General features: G+C 45.4%; 1 protein-coding gene across 3 annotated transcripts in view; it reads right to left on the reverse strand.

The window, feature by feature from the left end:
- Nucleotides 1-2576: 2576 nt before the first annotated feature.
- The window catches only part of RASSF2 (Ras association domain family member 2), a 41615-nt gene continuing 21156 nt past the window's right edge, over nt 2577-23035 (reverse strand). For all 3 annotated transcript variants that reach the window (XM_081256103.1, XM_081256104.1, XM_081256102.1), the window contains exons 2-11: nt 22709-22798; nt 20399-20474; nt 17904-18055; nt 14732-14820; nt 12482-12642; nt 11129-11230; nt 9606-9657; nt 9001-9122; nt 7682-7779; nt 2577-6515 (exon numbers count right to left, since the gene is read on the reverse strand). In XM_081256103.1, coding sequence (XP_081112229.1) covers nt 6446-6515; nt 7682-7779; nt 9001-9122; nt 9606-9657; nt 11129-11230; nt 12482-12642; nt 14732-14820; nt 17904-18055; nt 20399-20474; nt 22709-22767 — 981 coding nt within the window. In that variant the 5' untranslated portion in view covers nt 22768-22798 and the 3' untranslated portion in view covers nt 2577-6445. The remainder of the gene's footprint in view (nt 6516-7681; nt 7780-9000; nt 9123-9605; nt 9658-11128; nt 11231-12481; nt 12643-14731; nt 14821-17903; nt 18056-20398; nt 20475-22708; nt 22799-23035) is intronic.

Here is a 23035-nt window from a genome sequence, read left to right on the forward strand (position 1 = left end):
TTTGGGGAGGTCTGGGGTCTTCTGCCAGCATTCAGTAGGTGTTCTGGAGGATATTTTAAGAGACCCAAATCTGGGTGCTGCTGATCCCTTAGATGGTTCTGCAGACACGGGTAGTGTGACATTCAAAGTCACAAGTTAGTGCTAATGTGTCCAGTTTTAAAACTCCAAAAGAAAAATGGATTTTGCTCTAATGCAAGAACATTTAAATCAGCATTATCAAAACAGTGATATATAAAATATCCATATTATATATTCTGCCTTCCACGAAAACATGGGTTTAGATTTCAGTTCTAGCCTAAAGCTTAAACTTAACATTTAAATTCCAACTTACAGCTTTTCTTAAAAATCTCACATATTAAAATCGTGATAAGCTGCTTTTTGGCCAATGCACGGAGTGACCATATATATCATCCACGATGGGACATTTTGAGAGCAAAAGGGGGTGCTCCTTTTTACATAATTACACTAGAGCAATGGACATAAATTGGAATTGTCCTGAGCAAACCAGAACTTACAGCCCCTACCAATGAGCCCATAGTTTTAAAACTTCTAAACTTATGTACTTATAAAGTATACATTTATAAGGTATTATTTCTATAAAGTTAATTTACATAGTTATTGTTATATAATTACATACTTAAATAATAAGTAATCATTTTTATTTTGTTTGGTTGGGGTTTTTTTTCTCCCCTGCATTCCCCCCACCTCTTATTTTGCTTGGTTTTAAAATGAAAAGAGCAATGTCAATTTTACCCAGGTTCAATTTTCAGTAGGTTTGCTTGCATCTAAGCATTCCAGCAAAACCTACTCAAACGTATTCAGAACTTTACAGTAAAGTCTGGTGCTCACAGCAAACTCCATTCAGTAAGAGCTTCATTACCTAAAATGGATACCAATAAATTATTTCATAAAATCTGTTTTCATAAAGCAAGACAAAAACTGCCAACTCCTATGGCAGTGGCTATTAGTATTTGTTGGGTGACTTCAGGCACTCTTAAATTTTATAAAGTTTACTGCCTGATTTGGGGTCTTGGTGGGGCCCCAAACAGACCATTTATCTTTTGTTTATGTTGCCTACATCCACATACTGTACAGTACAAAAACCTCACTGTCGGGCTTCCCTGGTGGCGCTGTGGTTGCGAGTCCGCCTGCCGATGCAGGGGACGCGGGTTCGTGCCCCAGTCTGGGAGGATCCCACGTGCCGCGGAGCGGCTGGGCCTGTGAGCCATGGCTGCTGAGCCTGCGCGTCCGGAGCCTGCGCGTCAGGAGTCTGTGCTCCACGACGGGAGAGGCCACAGCGGTGAGAGGCCCGCGTACTGCAAAAAAAAAAAAAAACCTCACTGCCTTGGAAGTGTTACCTGTCTGCTCATCTATTTCACTCAGTTTAGTTAATTCAGCACCTAAAAAGCTACTGCTTGGAGTGAAAACTCTAAATGTAAGAAATCAAAACAACAGTTAAAGGGGAACCACCGTTATCCAAACTTTTCTCTCTTTTTAAGTACCTATAAGCATTGTTTGGCAGCATTGATAAAAATCTTGTCTTGGTTGCTACCTTTTTCTAGAGGCCAAATTATGTTGGTCACTCTTTACGCTCCATGGCCAGATTTCCTAGAAAGACAACTGTCAATCACATACTTAAATGTTATGAAACAGCCACACAACCTCTCTCTGTGTTAGAGTTCTCCAGAGAAACAGAACCAACAGGATGGAGAGAGATGATAGATAGATAGATAAATAGATAGATAGATAGATAGGGATCTACTTTAAGGAATTGGCTCATGCAATTGTGAGAGCTGGGAAGTCCAAAATCTGAAGGGGTAGGCTGGCCATCTGGAGGCCCAAAGAGCCAATGTTGCAGCTGAAGTCCAAAGGCAGACTGGAGGCAGAATTCCCTCTCCCTCAGGTGAGTCAGCGTTTTTCTGTTACAGCCTTCAATTGATTGGATGAGGCCCACCCATATTATGGAGGGTAATTTTGCTTTACTCAAAGTCTGTTGATTTAAATGTTACTCTCATCTAAAAATACCATCACCGCAACACACAGACTAGTGTTTGACCAAATATCTGGGTACCATGACCTAGCCAAGTTGCACATAAAATTAACCATCACACTTGCCTCACACCATAGCATGGAACTTGGGCCCTAGTCTAAAGGTCTTAGGCTTGGCAACCCCTGGGGGGGGGGCTGTGCCGCCAACAGAGGCAAGCCCAGGTCCCCAAACCCTGACAGTGGCTTGGCCATTTTACAGATGAGGAAACCCAAGTCCTAGAAAAAGGTTCAGTGAATTGGCCCCAACAAGCCAAGGGTAGAGTTAGGACAAAAATCCAGCCTCACTGAATAGCTGTCCCCAGCTGTTTCTATAATTCTTGGCTCCACCAGGGCCTGAACTCAAGATTCATAGGGAATATTCTCATTTCACTTCCTTTTTGGAACATTAGAACCAAGTCTGAGTGCAGTCAAACCATAAACTCTGAAAAGAAAATCAAAGCGTCTCCTGGATGCACCTTCACTTTCCCATCCCCAACCCTCCTGTAATGCAGCGGACACACACACACCTGTCCACCGGGGACTTCTCTTTGAAAGTGCTTTATTCAACAAGATCTAAGTCAGGTGCTTTAAAACATATCAAAATGTTACAGAAATTCACAGCTCCCTACTGAGGACTTGCCAAGTTACATTAAGATACCTAAACACATCAGTTTATAACTTCAGAACCAAACATTGAACGAGGTCATGTACCATTGCTCGAAAAGCAAGTTATGATTAAGAAAAAAGATACTTCACAAAGCTAAATCAAGTGAGAAAACCCTTAAGAAACACTAGCAGTAACACACCAGGAACCATCAGCCTGGGAAACAGGTCTGCAATCGCCGGGGAGACTCCACAGGAAAACTGAGGCTCTCCTTTCACAGCTTGTCCATGTCTCGTGCCTGGCTATAACACAGGGGGCGCTGTGACCTCCCATGACAGGGTAAACACTGTCAATTCCCTCTGAAAGAAGGGGTGCCACATTTGGCTTTATTTTTACCTCTCTAGGAGATCATTCTTCATCTCATCTGCCTCCAACAAGACTTTGTGTAAAACAATTTTCATAGAGGCTTGACTCAAGAATTTGTACTGCTGCAACAGGTGTTCAAGGAGATCTCTGCTTCCTACCTTGGCCCTCACATCATGGTTTTGTCGCCATGAGGCATTGGAATTCATTTGTTCATATAGGAATTTCTCTTGGAGATGTATCTATGGCACCACATTCTCTGTGCTACAGAGCTTTGAAATAGTATTATTTTTTGAAGAGAGTGTCTCTCTTCTTAAGAGAGCTTCCTGCCTTTCTCTGGTCCATTTCTCCTTCCAACCTCCTAACACTGAAATAACAGCCGAACTCCAAAGAAAAGAATTCTTGCCAAGACATGTTTGCATCGGAGAACAGAGTTTGTTTCTTTTGGTCTTTATACCCTAAAGTCTTATCTACAGAGATGATAAAATGTCTTTATCTGGAGGTCCCTAGGAGAGAGTATTGTTTTCTTTCTGGTAGAGAGGAGGGAAGGGTGAAAATATTTCTCCTTGAAGTCTCAGACCAAAACTTCAACCTCAGGGCTCAGCATTTGTCACAGGGGTAGGTGGCTAATCCAAGATCCTCCCACCTCAACCTCAACTCACAAAGTCCACAAGTCTGGAGACCAGTGTACACATTCCTTATTAGTTTGCACAGGCAAACCTATTGTTTGTGCTTTTCAATCCCTCCCCAAGGTAACCACTCCCCCTCCCCCCACAACTTAACTCCTCACATTCCCACTAACGTGATGACTAAGAATGTGACCTTGTGCTTAATTCAATCATCATCAGGGGGACCGGATCCCCTTCCCAACGATAAACTCAGGTTTTTCCTTCATTTGATCACCTTGTAACATAAGCCCCTGGAAAAAGACTCAGATGTGGCTATGCCGCTTTTCACAAGTGAGGGAAAAACTTGTAAATTGGCCTTTTTGTTCTTCACACGATTTCAGGTTCATTGCACACAATTACATAAACCCACACAAATCAGTCCAGGAGTTCAAAGCTGCAAGGCCATGTGATACCAGTGAGAAAATCCAGCTCCATATCACAGCAGAGGGTCTCTATTTCAGTTGCTGCTCTTTCAAAGAACCTTTCCAAAATTCCTGACTGGGTCATTAGTACGTGAGAAATGATTTCTAAACAGGGTGAGCCAAAATGGAAAAGTGCGGCCTGCACTAAGTGGAATGTATCATGTAAGATGCGATTTCCCCTCAATTCCACCCCAACCCCCCATCTTTAAAAAGCCAAGTCTACCTTGGTATCACTTTCCGAGAAAGTGATCTGGCAAATCTGACATTTTGCAACATTCCCATATTTACCACTATCATATTGCTAGTGCAAATTAAAGAGAACTTTGATAAACCAAAAACAGCTGTCCAATAAAAGTTAGCCATTAGTAATTTGCTTTGTAGAAAATTTTTTCCCTAGCCACTCAAGGAAGATTACTGGGGCCAACAAAGGCTTTGAACATTCAAAATAAAAATAACCGGAAGAAAAGTTTTCCAAGTCATTTCTCAAATGCAAAACTCAGGAAGTATGTTTGCATTCACAAAACTGCTCTTTCCCATCTGTAACAAAGGAAGCCTCTCCCCGGGCCCCCATTTTTTTCTGTGCATTTTGCAGAAGCCCACTGAGGTGTATGATTGCGGCTAAGCCCCTCCAGATTTCCAGTCCATCCCCCACAGGGCTGGTGGCGCTCCCCACAGAGGAGGTAAGCTTGCTAAGAGACCCTCAGCAAAATGCCAGGTAGCAGCATGCCATCCTTCTGAAAGTCAACAGTGAGACTACCGCTGTGAGACATCTAAAGAGGCCATGGGAGCCACAGGGGCAGGTAGGGGGTAAGAGTGCCTGGGCAGGAACAGCTCTGCTGCAAAGCTCCACTGTCCTTGCAGGCACGGATCAGTGGCTATTCTTTCCTCAACTGCCCAGCTCTCCAAACCTTCTTTGGAGAGGAGGTGGAGAACAGATGGGGAGCTTCCCTACCACAAGGCTCAGTGTTAGGAGCTTCTGGCCTTGCTTGGTTGACCTCCACAGCCAGGCACCTGCTCCAAGCATCTATCTGTCGCTCTTCAAACAGTATCAGTTGTACTGGAGCTGAGCTACCTGGCGATCTTACCAATGGGGGCCCAGAAGGACAGACTCTTCCTGCCCTTCCCCTACCATTGGAGTCTCTCTAAAGATCACCCAGGTGGCTGCTCAGAGAAGCTGAGAGAGAAGCTCCATCCTATCTACACACTTTCACGGGGCAGCCCAAAAGTTATCCCTTAACCCCACACACGACAAGCAGGACAAGTCTTCATTCTTAAGAGTCCATCTCCACACACAACGTAAGGGCAACTTGCAAAAATCCAGTGGTTGTGAAGTATTAAGCCTGACTTTGCAAACGCAAGGCCTCAGCTCCAAGTGCAAGACCACTGGATATAAAAATGGGCTGGGTTTACAGGCACCTGTCATTCTGCAAGGAGCCTCCACATTTCTCTAAGGAGGGAAACTTCCCGGCCATACAAGACCAGGCGCCATGTACAAACCAGTGAGGCCTGTTTCATAAGATAGTTCTTTCAACTCAGGGAGGCCTCAAAGAGTTGGGGTCATCAGCTTGGCATGCTGAGACAAACATCAGGCTCCCCTATCTCCTAGAGGTAGCCAGGGAGGTGGGAGTGGAGGCAGAATCCATTCTTTACTGGCATCCACACAGATCATCACATATGTCCTTGTTATTTGAAACAACTGAAGTTTCCAGTGTAAAAACCTGTGGGCTTATTGCATCTACCCCACTGATGGTTTAGCTTTTTCTTTCCATCAGAACTGCCCCAAGGGCATGGTTTGTTAATTAATTTGTTAACTGCCAAGGATCTCACACTTGTAGATCCTTCCTAGGGATACAGGGAGAGTATCTATTAACATAAAAATACCCCAAATGGTGAGTTTGCTGGGCCCCCTTCCCCTTCTAAACACAAGCAGACATGTATGGCTGCTCCCTGGCACTTGAGGGGAGAAATCTTTTCTTCAACCTAAAACCCCTCAGATCGGTGACTCCTCTGATTTTCCTGCCCACAAGCAGAACATCTGCCAGCCTCATAGCACCTGTGCTGGCTGCTTGGAATTGAATTGCATGTGAATATATCATGTAGGCTTGTGGATGTGTACCATGTGCACACACAGGTGCACACACACATTTTGGGTTCTTCTTATAATAAAAATGGAAAGTCCTCGTGAGTAAAGGAAAGGAGCAGGGAAAGAAAGGTCAGGGAGTTGTCTGCTGGCTTCTCCATGGTGGCTTGGGAGCTGGAAAGGTATGCATTTAAACGTTTCCATGGAAGGCGCCCAGCTTCCTGTGAGTCTTCTCAGGTCAACAATGCCCTCCACGGCGTCTGGATCCCCTCCCTGTGGCTCAGATTGTTGCTGGGGTCTCGGCTATCTCTTCCAGCCTCTGCCGAATCATTAGCCGGAGCACGGTGTACCTGGGGATAGAACAGCTTCAGTGGAGAGCAGAAAGCAACACACTCCTTCTCGTGACCCTCCCCCATCACTTGGGTCACAGGGTGAGCCAAGTGTCCCAACACTTTGCTTCTCTCACTGGCCTACTCTTGAACCACTTCGTTACTTGTGTTCATTTCCACAACAGGATGAAAGGGACTGAAGTGGCTCACTCCAAACTAATTATTTTACTATGATTAGAAAGTCTGGAGAAGAAGAATGAGAAGGTGAAATAACAAGAACAGTAATAAGGATTCCCTTTGTTGAGTGCTTACTATGCTCAAGGCACTATGCATAGAGTAGCATATAATCCTCACCTAGGCTGGACCATATGAAATTGCCATTACTTTTACCATTTTGGGGGAGCATACAAAAATGGCAACTTCATATGGTTCAATCTAATATCAGTATCTGCATTTTGCCAAAGACGCTATAGCAACTACCAGGCATGGAGGTCCATGGCTTAGTGGTGAGTATGGTTTTTTCATCCCTTCCCTGAATTATGGTAATTCAGATACTGGAGTGGGCACTGTTATGCAGGGCTAACGTGGCTTTGCACTGTACAGCAAAACTATTTTTAAAGTTTGGCACATAGTAAGTGTTCAATAAATGTTAACTGCTATCATATTAGTTATTATCATCAACACAGAAAATGTAGCATTGACTTTAGCAGCAAAAAAATCAATTTTTCTGCCATATCTATGAAACACAGCTCTACTTTATGACTAAACATGACAAAAAAATAACAAAATCCTCCCCAGAATGAAGTTTTAGTACTGGACTTTTCAACCCAAATGCAATTTCCAGAAGAGAAATGTTAAAAAGGGAGAAAGGATCTGAGGAAGGGATTTTAGGGTTACTCTGCTCAGACAAATTTCCACTGCTGAGACAACCTTCCTGAAATACTTGGAACAATTTTATGTCCCACATCAAAATAAGAAGTTGAACGAGAAGCAGAACGACCAACACACCGACGTTTCAAGTCCCCACCTGAGATCTGAGATCTGGCATTGTCAATGAGAAGCCCCCTGAACACAGTCCCAGGCCCAGGCAGCAGCTCCTCACAGTCCCTGCAAGGCTCTTGAACAGAGACTCCTCTCACTGAGGCCTCAGGAGAAACCCAACCAGCCACCCCAGGGGCTATGCTTACTTGCGCATCAGCTTCTTTACTTCCCGATCTTCTTCCTCTTGGAGCTTCTGAATGAAGCTTTTAAGGACAGGCATCTCAAACTTTATATACTGAGCCACCTGGGGGGAAAAAGTAAGTCTGGGGTGCAAGACCTCTCCCAGCACTATTCTAATTTTTGGGGGCATCTCTCTCATATAAGGCACAAAGCCTTGGGAAATCTATTTCTGCACTAATCCGGGATTTCTTTAAAGGCAGGAGCCAAGCCTCATTCTTCTCAAGGTTGGTATAGAGTCTATGATGAAGATCACTTCATTTACATGATAACTTCATCTCATAACTCCTCATTTTTCATCTCATGTATCCAATCCATGAGAGGTGATGTCAAACATAGAAAAGCACTTTCTCTTGTCAGGCATTCAGAGAAGACTGGAACACATAATATTCAATAAACCTCTCTGCTCTCCCCTAAGAGAAATTAAGGAACCATGGCTCAGAATGATGATGTGTGCCCCAAGGCTCAAACAGGCAGCCAAATGTGAACTGCCTCCTGAGAGGCTATAAGCGTGGGGGTGGCTCCCAGGTGAGCTGAAGTTAAGCAGCCACTCTTCCTCCCTCCCCAGAACCCTCACCCTGTTCTACCAACTCTTCTCTGTGAGAGAAGTATGTTTCTCCACGTTGTTAATGGTGGGCTCAGCTATGTGACTTGCTCTGGCCAATGGAATGGGTGTGTGGATGATTAAATCCAGGTGGGGGCTTCAAAGGAGCTTACATGGTTTCTTGCATTCCAGCCATCTGCCATGAGAAGCATACCTAGGTAGCCACTGCCTCTTGATCTTTGGTCTCTGAATAAGATATGCAATGTCTACCTGAACTGAACCCACAATCTAAAGCAGAACCGCTGCTACCAGCCTGCAGAATCCGGAGCAAGAAAGTAAATGTTTACTGTTGTAAGTGACTAAGACTTGGGGAAGTTTGTTGCTATAGCAAAAGCTATAAAATCACTGCTAACTTCTTGAAGTTGCTTGGAAAAGGTCTGCAGAAACTTTTCAGCCCTCTTAAGTACCCCAGAAAGCCTCAAGAAATTTATTCCTTCTATGGAAATCATTTTGTGCCTGAGCATTCTTCCAGTTAACTCCCACAGGGCACACCCTCAACCTAGCTTCTGCATTCATTTTCCTGGCCCCATGGTCATTACTGTTTCAAGAAAACCTGGTATTGAGAAATAGCAACAAAACAGGGCCTGGTCCTTGGCCAAAAAGCCAAGCTATACCCCAATTGTAGTTTACCCAACCAAATCCCCCACCCTCCTGGGACAGACATCTGACTGAAAAGGGACTCACATCATAGGTGACTTCCTCCACCTGGTCCTTCTCCATAAGGAACACTTTGGAGACCTGCTCACATGGGCCCTGGAGGATCCGGGCAATCAGGGGGTAATCAGTGTTCTTCAGCTTCTGTTTCTCTGGAATCACACACAGCCAGAAGCAGCCCTGAGTTGCCTGAGGCCTTTCTCACCTTAAATGCTTGTCAACTCAAGGGCCCAAATGGACCAGGCACCTCAGGAGATGTAGCCAATCAGGAGACTGATTTGTAAATGAACAATTCAACAGTTCAAAGCAACTGTTGCCGCTCCCCTACCCCTCAACAATACTTCCATGCCTCAAGCCCTCTGGAAGATGCTGCATTGGAGAATCTGGTTTTCTCTGTGCTTTGAGAAAATCCAGTTCTTTTTTTTAATAGGCAGTTAGGTTTTAGGGTTAATTTACTGACCATATATGGCATTCCCCGGTGGACTCATCCAGTGAGCTCACCAGCCTTGGAGGCAAACAACATTTGAAAGTTTCCAAAACCCAAGCAACAAGCAAATGAGGCAGAGATTTTTTTTTTTAACTTGCTATTTTGAGTTAATTAAAAGTTTTAAGTATACTGTGTTCTTTATACTTACCACCACTGGTATGGACCACATACAAAGCAAACTCCTCCGCTGAGTTCTCAATCTGAATTAGGAAGGAGCAAAAGGTACTTGCTGAAAGCATATATTTATATATCCTAACTGTGGCCATTTCTTCTTCTTGAACACTGCAAAGCTAAATAAATGATAGGCTCTTTTGAGGGGACGGCTATTTATCTACAGCATTTAAAAGTGGTAAGGAAATGGGGTGGAAACATTATCAATAATAATAGGTAATAAGAGCTAACATTTACTGCACCATGCCAGGCACAGTTCTAACAAACTCTACATGTTTTAACTCATCTAATATGACAACCCAGTGAGAAATAAAATATTGCTTGCCATATCAGTAAACAAAGGATGTCACAGTCATCAGCAATTGCAGCCACCTCTGATGGTGAGCTGGTGAGCCCTGAGAGGACTCAGGAAAGAAACCAAGAATACCTGCCATCTTGCAGCCATCAGACTGCAGCCACTCCCAACGGTGAGCCCTGAGGAAACTCAGGGTGAGAAAACAGGATACTGGCCCCCAGTAGCTAAGGTGTGTATCAAAGGAATGATCTCAGTGAGCCCACACTCTTGCATCTTTCCATATGTAGGAAAACGCTAAATTCCTTAACTTGAGATATCTGATTTTCTTTAATTAACAATAATCTTTTGACATTCAGACTACCTGCCCTTTGAGACAAAACTCCTATGTATCCTAGCTTCCCCTTCACCTCCTTGGAGCAGTTCTCTCAGGGTTACTTGAGATGCTGCCTTCTGGGATTGAAGTCCTAAGAATATTCGCTGAATAAAACATAACTCTCAACTTTTAGGTTGTGCAATTTTTTTTCAGTTGACACCAGTAATGGGGTCCTGTTAACCTCATTTTACAGATGGTGAGGCAGAAGCACAGGGAGCTTAAGTCACTTGTCCAACTCCTCCAACCAGCAGGTGATAGAGATTCAAACCCAGAGCCTATGCTTTAAACCACTAGGACACACTGGCTTCTGTTAGAAATAAGAATACCTGTTTTCCAAAAGACTTAGAAGGGTATTGTGGAAAACATACAGAGCAACAGGACTTCAAAAACACTCATGCACTAAAATTTTCACATCTATTGAAGGCTCATCAAAGTAGGTTCCCCAAATGCACAGAAGTTGATATGTGCATGGAGCCCTGAACCAGTCATCAGGTCCAGGGTCCTTCTCTGGAGGCCCATAAAGCACCTGAGGGCTGGTGCTTCTCAGGCTTCAGTGGCACCAGAATCCCTTTAAACCTTGTGGAACAGGTTCCCTGGCCTCATCTCTGAGTTTCCGCTTCAGTGGGTCTGATCTGGGGGAGAGGGAGGCCTGAGAACCTACTTTTCTAACAAGCTCCCAGGTGATGCTGATGTCGCGGGGTCTAAAGAACCTAAACCCTCTCCGCCCAGTGCCCCCCTTACCACACACTCTCCATAGCCCCCACCTCTACACTTCTGGGGGCCCCAAGGCACACATGCCACTGTCTGAGGCCAGCCAGCAGAGGGAACTTGCCTTAAATTTGTTGAGCAGCAACTTCAGGACCTGTGGAGTGGTCATGGTGCTGTTGATGCGGACATTGGTGATGGAGCCATAGGCCGGCGTGAACACCGACGTCTGTCAATAGAGGGGTCCAGCTGAGTGGGTGTACAGACAAGGATGGGGCACTAAAACCCAGGTGTCCTGGCCCTGTTACCTGGGGTAAAGGGACAGGGACAGTGGCACTCAACCTGTGCTCCCTGAGAGTCCTCTGTCCTTACAACGTAGACGCATTGGGCTTTGATGTCAATAAAGAGCCCTGGGCTTTGCCTAGCTCAGGAGCTCGCGCCCACCCCACCGCAGGAGGCTTGAGGGATCTGAGCTTGCCAAACGGCAGCGTTGAGGAGGGAAAGAGCACCAGATAATGGAGGCACTACCTCCAAATAAAACACGCACAAAGCCCCTTCTACTACGACTTCAACATGAGGAGGTCTGTGACCACTCTTCCATGATGCACTTGTTTCTGGGGCCAGATTCAAACCAAGCAGCAGGAAGAAGGAGAGTCAGCTAGCTTGGGGTGGGGTGGGTGATCTGAGTTCTGCAGCTCTGTTTCAGGGCAGCCCTTAACTCACAGAGAAGTCAGGCCACATAGCAGCTGGAGGCACATGGTGCAGAAAGAGAGTAACACGTGGATGGGGGCGTTTCTGATGAGGGCTGTTTGTGGGGTCATGTCGCATCTCACCCACTGAGCCAGGAAGAAAGGGGGCAGGGCACAACCATTAAAAGAATGACACAGCAGTTAAGAACAGGATACCACAAAAACTGGTTAGAACCTACTAGGCCCAAGATGGCAGAAGATTTGACCTCCAGTAGACCTTCACCTCATTATACACTCATTGTGATACATTAGCATCTAAATGACACACCCACAGGTGCCACGACAGTTCCGAGGTCGACCATAAAAGACCAAAAAGTGGGTGGTGGCCCAATTCATGGAAATCCCCACCCCTTCTCCAAGATAGCTAGAATACTCCTCTCACTTATTAGCCTATGAAATTACCCAGCCCATAAAAACTAATCACCCCCACAGCCCAGGGCTGCTCTCATATTCCCTAACGACCCATTGCCTTGGGACCACAGGATTCACCCGAGACCTGGGACGTGACCATCCTCTTGCACCCCATTTTTTCCTACAACACCATCATTTAGGAGGGCTCCTGATCTGGAGCCACTTATCTCTCTCAGAGCCAGCAGAGCCTGCAGCCCACTCACGACCCAAAGACTGAGTGGCTTCCCAGGAGTCTGCAGCCCTGAGGTGGCAGCTGCCCAGGAAGGGATCTTGCCCCCACTGGAGCTGGCCCTTGCCCCCCGCCACCCTATCGCCTCTACCTTGTGGTTGTAGAAATGGCCGTTGATGGAGAAGCGGTGGCGTCTGATTCGCCGCTGGTCGCTGGGTGTCCTCACATTGCCACGACGACGTACCCCAACATCACTGCGTGTGCGCATCAGTTGTGGGGTGTCTTCCTGCAGGGACTTCAGGCCCCTGGAGTCTGAGAGAGAGGGGGAAGATGAGCTCTGTCTGCCTGGACCTGGGATGTGGCAGTGTGCACCGAGTACCCTCTTCCTGACCAATGCTACAGCACCTACAGCTTCCTCAAAAATATATTTTATAAAAACAGTATTTCCTGCTGGGGGAAAAACATATGATGCATAATTTACCAAGAAGCAATACAGTGGCAAAGTTCAGAGCACAGACTTTAGAGCCAGACTCCTAGGTTCAAACCCCAGCTCCACCACTGTCATTGTAGGGGAGCAAAACTTGCTACCCCCAAATGTCTCTGGCATGCTGAAAACAATCAAGCCCCAAAAGACTGATAAATGAAATACAGCCTGCTATATCAGTAAACAAAGGATATCACGGTCATCAGAGATTGCAACCACAGGCGATGGTGAGCTGGTTAGCTCTAAGGGGACTCAGGATGGAAAAGAATACCTGCCATCTAGCAGCCATCAGACTGCAGCCACTCCCCACGGTGACCCCTGAGGAAACTCAGGAGGTGAAGACACAGGATACTGGCCCCAGATAGCTGAGGTGCACATCAAAGTAATGATTTCAATGAGCCCAGACTCTTGCATCTTCCCATACACAGAAAAGAACTAAATTCCTTAACTTGGGGTATCTGGTTTTCTTTAATTAACAATAATCTTTTGACATTCAAACTACCTGCCCTTTGTTGCAAAACTCCTATGTATCTTAGCTCCCCCTTTGCCTCCTCAGAGCAGTTCTCTCAGGGTTACTTGAGATGCTACCTTCCAGGCTTGAAGTCCTAAGAATATTCGCCGAATAAAACATAACTCTAAACTTTTAGGTTGGGAATAATTTTTCAGTCAAAAAGACTCAGGAAGAAACTCTGCCTTTTCCCCTAACTGCCTGAAGAATTTAGATAGCGGGATTATTACTGGACTAGAGTTATCACCAGAGACATATGCAAAGAATATGGGCTAAATGTGGTGAGGGAAACTCTTAGAGATCAGAGTCTACCCTGTGTCACACTGTCTTTGCAGGCCCAGCAAACATTTGTTTACCAAACGTTTGCTTTTCCATCTCCATGTGAATTGCCTTCCTCCCCTGAAGTCCCAAACCACTACCCCCAACATCCTCTTTTGTCTTTAGCTGAAGATGGTAGTTAAGGTGAGGGCATCAGCCATTTTGGTGAGTTATTCAGTTTTTCTGGGTCTCTCCCATGTATACATGTTATTAAACTTTTGTTTGATTTTCTCCTGTTAATCTGTCTCATGTCAATTTAATTCTTAGACCAGCCAGAAGAACTTAGAAGGTAGAGAAAAATGTCTTCCTTCCCAACACCATATATCACTAACTCTCTGTGCCTCAGTTTCCTCATCCATACAATGGGGATAACAATAGCACCTACCTCACGAGATTGTTGTGAAGGTTTAAATAAGTTAATTCATTTAAAGCGCTTAGAACAATGTCTGCACAGGATAAGCACGATATAAGGACTTGCAAGATAATTTCGAACTGAAAATATCTATCAAAATTGCAAATGCACATAGCCTCAGATCCAGAAATTCGATTTCAAAGAATCCTACAGACACTGACAAATGTGTGAAATGAGACGTGTATAAGGACACTGTCTACACTTTTGTTTGTCTAAAAGACTAAAGATGACTTAAATGTTTATCAATAGGGAGCAATTAAATTGTCATTTTTTTCATACAATGTAATACTGCAGAGCTGTAAAGAATGCAGAAGTTCTCCATGGGTTTGTATGGAACAATCCTCAAGACAAACTAATAGAAATGGGATGTGCAAAATGCAGCCACTTACATAAAAAGGGGAAGAAAAGAAATGACATCCAACCATTAAGCTTTGTTGGTGTGTATTTCCTTGTGTTTGCAAAGAGTATCTTGGGAAGAATGCCATCAGTTTGCTTCTAGGGAGGGAAACTCAGTGGGTGGATGAGATGGGAAACTTTCAATTCTTTCTTTTTAATAAGTTTTGAATCTTGAACCATGTGAATTTTGTTTTCAAAACATAAGTAACAGTGTACAACATTCATCACATCAGTCTTCACACAGTCGGCCCCAAACTAGAGGATCCTCCCACCATGCATGTACCTGTGGGACTTGATGTCTGATCACTCTCAGGCAGGGCATCCACCTCTGAGATTGGAATGTTGGGCCTGGTGAGGGGCTTCAGGATGGTGCTGGTGAGCAGAAAACAAACAAAAGGTTCAGCCCCTGCAGAAGAACGTCCCCAGTCCCATCCCACCCCACTCGTACAAAGGGAGCACTTGGCCTGTGCAAGGCTGGGTACCAGCACACAGCAGGTGACAAAGGGCATGGTAGGCTGTGCTGAGTGTCTCACGAGGCTGGTCCAGCTCCTGGGCTAAGCACTGGGCAGGGAAGGGGAGTTCTGGAGGGAGAAAATGCTTGTTCCCAGTATTTGCAGCAACATGAAGTCCAGGACAGAGAACAACAAAGAACACCTGTGTGGTACCTGTGCTGAGTTTCTAAGCACGTACAAATTCTATAGCTTATTTAGAAAACCCTAATAATGGTCATTTATTTCTAGGGACAAGATTCTAGTTCAGACCCACTTCTGTTGGAGGAATAACTCAGAAATTGCTTCTGCCATCTAACAGGAATGGAAAGTAAGAGGTTGGCTGCTACAAGAGTCAGGGCAGCTTTGGAAGTGGCGCTGATGGCAGTGTTCTCAGGGTTGCTGGAGGAAGGGTCACAAGCAGGCAATCTGAGTTGAGACCTGGTACTGCTATGATAGCTGGGAAATAACTCCTCAAAGCCTAATAGGACAGTGGAAGCAGCTCAGAGAAACATCGAAAATCAACAGAGGATTTGGCCAGAAAGGAGAATAATATTTAACCAATTAGGACCATCCCATGGTGAGAAGAATGCAGGTGCCCTGGTGAAACAAAGCAGGACCCTGTGGGGGCTTCCCAGGAACAGACCCCTGTACCCCCCTCCTCTAGTTTGTAAAAAAGCTTTAGCCTCCTAGGCCTTCCCTGAGTTCCAAAGAACAAATTTAATCAGAAAAGTGAGAAAATGCAGAAACTAAGGAAAACAGTCAAGCAAGACAAAATATTGATAACAGTTTAGCCAAAAAACAAAGTCAAGGACCTTTAGTTCCTCCTCAAGGGCTATAGATAGTATCCTGAGCCATGTCCATGAGTTGCTTTGCAAATACTAAAAGTATCTTCTTACACCAGGTGTAAGAAGTTAACTGCATTCTGACCACAAGCAGGTAAACCCCAAACCCCTTGGAACCAGATGATGTTGACTCCTGAAATACCACCCAATTACCTCACCAGCAATTAATCAGAAGAGCATCTACCACCCTGCGACCCTCTCCCCTCACCTTGCCTTTAAAAACTCTCCGATGAAAGCCATCGGAGAGTTCAGGTCTTTTGAGCATTAACTGCCTGGACTCCTTGCTTGGACCTGCAATAAACGCAGCACTTTCCTTCACCACAACCTGGTGTCAGTAAATTGGCTTTACTGCGTGTAGATGAGTAGACCCAAGTGTGGTTTGGTAACACTGGGACTCAGCAGAGATAGGATCATTTTTTTTGGTCACATCATGTGGCTTGTGGGATCTTAGTTCTGAGACCAGGGATTGAACTTGGGCCCTCTGCAATGAGAATGCAGAGTCCTAATCACTGGACACCAGGGAAATCCCAAGGGATGCTAACTTTAACAGAAGACAATTTAAAATTGAAAATCTGAAAGAACTGCCTATTGTATTATAACCAGTGGGCTTCTGAGCCCCAGAATGAAACTGAGAAGAGCCTCTCAGGAATGGTGAACATTTGGCACCCATAGCAGCCACTTCCCACTCCCTTGTCCAAAGCACTCTTTATTGCCAAAGCAGAAACTGGTCTCAGCATGCTTCTTAACACAGTGGTTCAGGCATTCACTTTATTATAGCAGGCACTGGGATAACATTATTTACCATTCCTGGAAACTCTCTCAAAGTATTTGCAGGTTTCAAGAACCAACCAAGACCAGCTTGATACCATAGGGAATGGAAAAGAAACAAGTGTACAGCGTGGAAGACCCCTTAGTAGGCCAGCCAAAGGCCACATGGTCAGGTGGAATTTTAAAAATCATCTCACTTAGGAAATGGAATGTAACACCCCAGGGCCTGGGCTGGTGCTGTGGAAAGGGTTTGGCTCCCTCGAAACCAAATACAGTGAAAGTGCTGAAAACAAAGCAGAGTATGAAACCGGCAAAGTTAGATGAAACCAGAGAACCTTGACTGGACACCCTGGCGCTGATGGGACAGGCAAAGATTTTCCTCCTTAAATTCCCTTGGAAAGAAACCAGATCAGTAACAGGCTTTGGCCACATTGTAGGTTTCTCTCAACTTTAGCAAAGAACAGATTTGGCTGTGGAGTTTAACAAAATGTTCAGTGGGGTCAACAGAAAGGGCTTGGTTCTTACTGAAAACAGAAAAAACATCACTGTGGTTTTGGCTGAGAGGTTGGCGCACACCACCCACACTCTGGCCCCAAGGCATTCAGTATCAGCAAATTTTAGGATGGAACAAGGGATAGTCACTTGATTCTAAAAACTGAAGCCCCAGAAAGACAGTAAAGAGGGTGTGCCTTACTAGAAGCATTGAACTACTCATTTGGCTACAGGGAGGAACAGGCTTAGTCTTGCACAGAACTTCCAGTGGGAACCCAGGAGAGGGGACCTCTCAAGACCATCACGCCACCACCCAACTCCAGGTGTGGCCTGAAGGAAGCAGACCTTGCTTGGCTGGCTTGGACAGGACCTGACATTCTTCTTCCTCTTCCAGGTTCCCCTCAGACACAGAGAGCTTTAGACAGAAGTTCTGAGCTCTAAATGTCTCTGGGGTGGGGTCGTTCTATGAGGAGTGGTCCCAGTGGGGAGGATGCTGGGGCATCAGGTGTCCTGTTGGAAATCTTCAGACTGGGCCTGGCTGGCCACTATGATACCCCTCAGAGACTAGGGGTCTCCACGAAGAAAGGCACGCTGCTCACCCAGGCCTTAGTGCTTCTCCTCTCTGACTCAGCATCTCCCCTCCTCACTCTGACTCTCACTCAGTGACTGTGGTGACAGGCATGGAAGCCCAATAACACCAACATACACCCCTTTCTCCTCATCCCAAGTCGAAGGCAGGGGGTAGTGGGAATAGGAGCTGGGATCAAGGCTTGCTGGAAGAAGGTGGCATTTACCTGCTTAAGAATAGATGGAACCCCCAGATACCCCTGGTCACCCCCCAGTCCCATCTCTCTTCACTCACCCCTGAGCTCCTAAGTTACAGCCAGAGTGCCAAGAGGAAGAGGATGGAGGAGGGCGAATGCGTTCATTGTCATCCTGCATTTGTAGACGAATGGGCCGGCGCAGCCCCCAGGAGATGTTCAGCAGCCCCTCCACGATGAACTCATCTTCTTCCTGCCACAAAACAATTGGCAGGGTGAGCCCAGAAAAGCCCCAAGGAAGCCAGAACCATGTTGTTGGGGGTAACTGACAGCATCCTTGATGTGTCCAGCTGGGTGCACCCAAGTTACAGTCACACCCCAGCTCCAAGACACTCTCTCCACTTGTAAACTACCCCTGAGGCTCTGAAGCTGACCTCAGAGGTCAGGGCAAAGTTGCCCCAAAATTCATAGACATGTGCAAATTATAACAATGGTTTTTTGTTGTTTTTATACTAATGACTTTAAAGAAAGTTAACTACATTTTTTTTCTTTTTTTATTTATTTTTGGCTGCGTTGGGTCTTCGTTCCTGTGTGCGGGTTTTCTCTAGTTGCAGCGAGTGGGGGCTACTCTTCATTGCGACGCATGGGCTTCTCATTGCGGTGGCTTCTCTTGTTGTGGAGCACGGACTCTAGGCACGTAGGCTTTAGTAGATGTGGCACACAGGCTCAGTAGTTGTGGCTCGCGGGCTCTAGAGCACAGGCTCAGTAGTTGTGGCGCACGGGCTTAGTTAGTTGCTCTGCAGCATATGGGATCTTCCCAGACTAGGGCTTGAACCTGTGTCCCCTGCATTGGCAGGAAGATTCTAAACCACTGTGCCACCAGGGAAGTCCAATTACATTTCTTAAAGTATGTGAGACTAACTCTGCTAACAGAAGCAAGAGCTAAAACCTTAAATTAGCTACTTTCCCCTCCCCTACTATGGAAAGTGATGTGTCTTTAGCTATAACATGTTATATGTTAATCTGACCCACTGGTTGAAGGAGATTTAAAGTAACATTTCCTCAAGTTTGTTCAACAGAATGCTAGCTCCTCTACCAGATCAATTGTTACCTTAAAAAGAGTATCGTGTGATTGTGAGTTGGGAGATGATGTGTTAATCAGATTTCTTAACAGCAGAACTCCCCAGGCCAATAATTAGCTAATGTGCTACATAACAACTCTCCAAGAGGTGAATAAATCCTACAAGAATTCCAACTTTATACTCAAGTGTTGTTGACTGATAAGAATTTAAATGTGAAACCCTTCTAAAAACATTTGCATGTTTTATCCCAAAGAAGTGGATCTCACTAATCACCATAAAACCTTTTAATCACCTATAGGACACACCTCAGAAAAGCTGTTTCAGGACCAAAATCTTGCTAATGATCCAGCCACTAATTAGTAGAGGGTTTGAGGACAATGCCTAAAGGTTCAGGTTTTCTTTCTAGAGTTTCAGAAAAACTTTTCTGAACCCATGTTTTATAAGCAGGGCCAAGACCTGAGATCTGGGCTATGGCCACATCTTCAGGACAAGCCACATGAATGAAGATGACACTTGTTCAGTGAACAACTAACCTGAGCCCCAGGATCATCCTTAGAGAGGGAGGGGGTAATAAAGAAGGCAGGAGAAGAGTGGAGCAACTTTAGGGCATTTGGGGATCTTAGGGAGAAAAGATTTAAGTACAGGTCATATATGGCCTTCTAGCTGGCCAAGGCTGGCATCATTACTTTATAGCACATAATTGTAGGGCAGAATTTAACCTAAAGTAGGACTTTGCCTAAGTGGTGTGGTTTGAGGAACATACAAAAAGCCACTACATAGTATTCCCAACCAGCCTGCCTTAGTAGCTGAAATTCTGCCATCTGGATATCCGTTTGTTTCTATGAATTAAATCCCCATGGCTTGACAACCTGAAAATATGTTTAGTAGGATATTACACACACCTTCTTATCGGTCAAGAACACTTGAGTATATGTTACTCCACCATCTATCTGAAACAGGCTTTACAGAAATGGATACAGTATGAGTAAGCTTAGATTCAGGATGGGGGCTGGGGAAAGACAGATGGATAACAAAGGACACTCCAAGAAGGCACTCGAGGAAGGCTGCTGCAGTTGTGGGGAAGGGCCAAGAGTTACCACCCAGAGCTTATGTAACTTGTCCAGGTTGCTTCAGCAATAGGACATGGGCATAGATGTGTCAACATAGAGGACTGTGTGAGGTTCCTGAATTGCCCAAAAGGAGGAAGGCTGCTTGAGAGTTAGCTGAAAGAGTCATTTCATGAAAGGGAGGGTTCTTCTTTTGAGGCTGGTGCTAGCCCAGCCACACAGCCGCAGGAATGTCTCCAGAACAGAAAAGCTCATCCTTTTTAGAACAAATTTGGGCCTGGGGTCTCCTTCCAAAGAACTCTAGGGACTCTCCATAACATCATCAGCATTGAGAGGCTCCTCACTGTGGCAGGAGAGGCAGGGACTCTCAGACCAGGAGACATGGAGACAAAGACTGGGCTGGCCACCAGGGAAGGAGCCTCACAGATCTTCCTTGGGACTCCTTACCTCACGATGTCGGAGCTGCAAATTCTGGCCTTCATAGTACAAGTTGTAGGTCTTCAGATGCAGGAGAAGTTCGTTCCTTAAGGGAAAAATACAAGAGGTGTCACAATCTCAGGTGAAGCCACTTATAATGCAGTTGTTCCCTCTTTTTCTCACCTCTAAGCTGGCCTTCAGTCATTCCAGTCTGGGTGTTTGTCTACATGTGTACATATACACATACACACACCCAGAGTTCAAGGTCAAGGTCAAGAGTAAATACTACCTAGAACAGACTGGATGTAAAGAGCAACTCCAGAAAACCAAGGCAGGTCTGGTCTGCTGACAAAGGTTGGCATCTCTCACAACACTCCCCAAACCTAAGCTAAATATGCAGGCCTTCATAAATCACAGATTAATAGAGGCAAACACACTTCAAAAGCCCATAGACAGGATTTCTCCAGCCTCTCCACAGCCTTTCCTCCCTCACACATGCTGTGAGTGAGGAGGGGACAATCATTACAAACCTTCACAAGACTCAGAAACTCCTAGAATTTCAGAAAGTTAAAAGGGACAGGTCTGGGTCCCACTGACTTATGCTTCATTGCCATGACCTTATCATGCATTTAAAAATTTACCGACTCCCATCAAGAGTGGAACAGATGAATAAAGGCAGCTATGGTCACACAATGGAGCAGCAATGAGAATAAGAATGAACTACACATAACATGTATGAATCTCAAAGATATTACGCTGAGTGAAAGAAGCCAGACACAAAAGAGCACATATTGTATGATTCCATTTATATGACATTCGAGGTGGGTGTTAGAATTCAGATAGTGATTCACCTTTGGGAGTGGTGACTAGAAGTGGGCATGAGGGGGCTTCTGAACCCTAGCAATGTACCCTTCCAGGTGCTTTTATCTTTTTAATCTATTCTAGGTGCTTTTAGTTTATAAAAATATATTTTAAAAACCTTACAAGGCCTCTAAATACTGGTTTCCAAGTGGCCCCCCTGGGAGCACAGCTCTACTAAATGTGAGAGGGCATGTCACACCCGTTGTGATCAGAGTGAGAGCTGTCAAACCTGAAAATGCTGTGATCAAGTTTTATCTGAAAGTGAATGAGGGGAGGCCTGGGAAGGGCTTGAGGAGGCTAAGGTGTGTTCTTTTGCCTATACTCAGGCAAGAGGTAAGGGAGTTCAGTCCCTCTAAGTCCAGCCATTCAATGGAGAGATTTGGGGCCACACAGGAGGTCAAAACTGGCTGGAAACTCCAAGAAGTTCCAGACAAGTTAAACCTAGATAAGCTGGAGTGAATTAGTAAAAAATGTGACTCCAAATAACCTAAAACAAAAGCTGTTTGATACTTTTGAACACAAAGATCTGAAACTAGGATTTTAAAGTACTGGTCAGTAGAAGCCCCGGGGGAAATCCATCAGTGAAGAGACAAGTATGATCCATAGCTCACACAACTGTGTGTCTGTGTGTGGCCAAGTGTGTCTAAAGGAATTAAAACAATTTGGTCTCAAATAAATTAAACATTTCATTAAGATAGAGAACATAAATATGTACAAATCCCTGTGCTGAATGTAAAAATATATCTGCAATCTTATAATTTTAAAAAGTCCATTTTGGGGGGCTTCCCTGGTGGCGCAGTGGTTGAGAGTCCGCCTGCTGATGCAGGGGACATGGGTTCGTGCCCCAGTCCGGGAGGATCCCACATGCCACGGAGCAGCTGGGCCCATGAGCCATGGCCGCTGAGCCTGCGCATCTGGAGCCTGTGCTCTGCAACGGGTGAGGCCACAACAGTGAGAGGCCCGCATACAGCAAAAAAAAAAAAAAAAAAAAAAAGTCCATTTTGGCTTAGGCCCTGCCATATCAGCAAAAATCTGAGTTCAAAAGATTTTAGTGCATATAAAGCAATGAAACTGTCTCCTTCTGTTCAGGGGGCACCTGTGCCCATTTTAGCCAGAACCCCAGCAGCACAGGGACACAACCCAGCCAGGACTTCCCTGGGGTATACCACAGACAAGACAGTGAGCAGCCAGCACCAACTCCTCCTCCTGGAAGCCCTCCAGGACATCATCTCTTTTGAACCCCTAAGGGTGCCATGTCCTGAAGACCTCCTTAACTTCACTCTCTATGTCCAGGTTCTGGGGGCATGTTTTTTATCTATAGCAGCAACCTTGGTGATGCTCTCACTAGTCCACACTCAGTTGCTTTCTCCTTCTCACACACATGAGCTCCTTCATGCACAGAGGAGGCTCCTCTGCCAGTGGCTTCCACTCACATGGGACTGGCCACTGCAAACACAATACCATAGCAAAAAATCTTACTTGGAAATGTATTTATCTTGTCCACATGGGACTAGGGAAGTTTGGTGACTGTACTCCATTCTTCCTTTCTCTTTTCATCAGACGAGAGGCCTATATTTGAAAGGTGAAGACAGAGGTTAAAGTCAGGTTGTGTCCTTAGGAACTCAGCAGACCACGTACCAGGGGCGGGGAGCACATGGCTCTCTGTCCCTGCCCCAGATCCACAGCTCGAGCAGCCCAACACTGACCCAAGGCCAGGGAAATGCCACACTGCTGGCTGCTGCCTCTGCTTGCCACAGCCTCTGAGAAAACTCCCACTTGATCACGGTGTATGATCCTTTTAATGCA

The sequence above is a fragment of the Mesoplodon bidens genome (genome assembly GCF_964165515.1).
Source record: "Mesoplodon bidens genome assembly, chromosome: 15".
Taxonomy (NCBI): Eukaryota; Metazoa; Chordata; class Mammalia; order Artiodactyla; family Ziphiidae; genus Mesoplodon; species Mesoplodon bidens.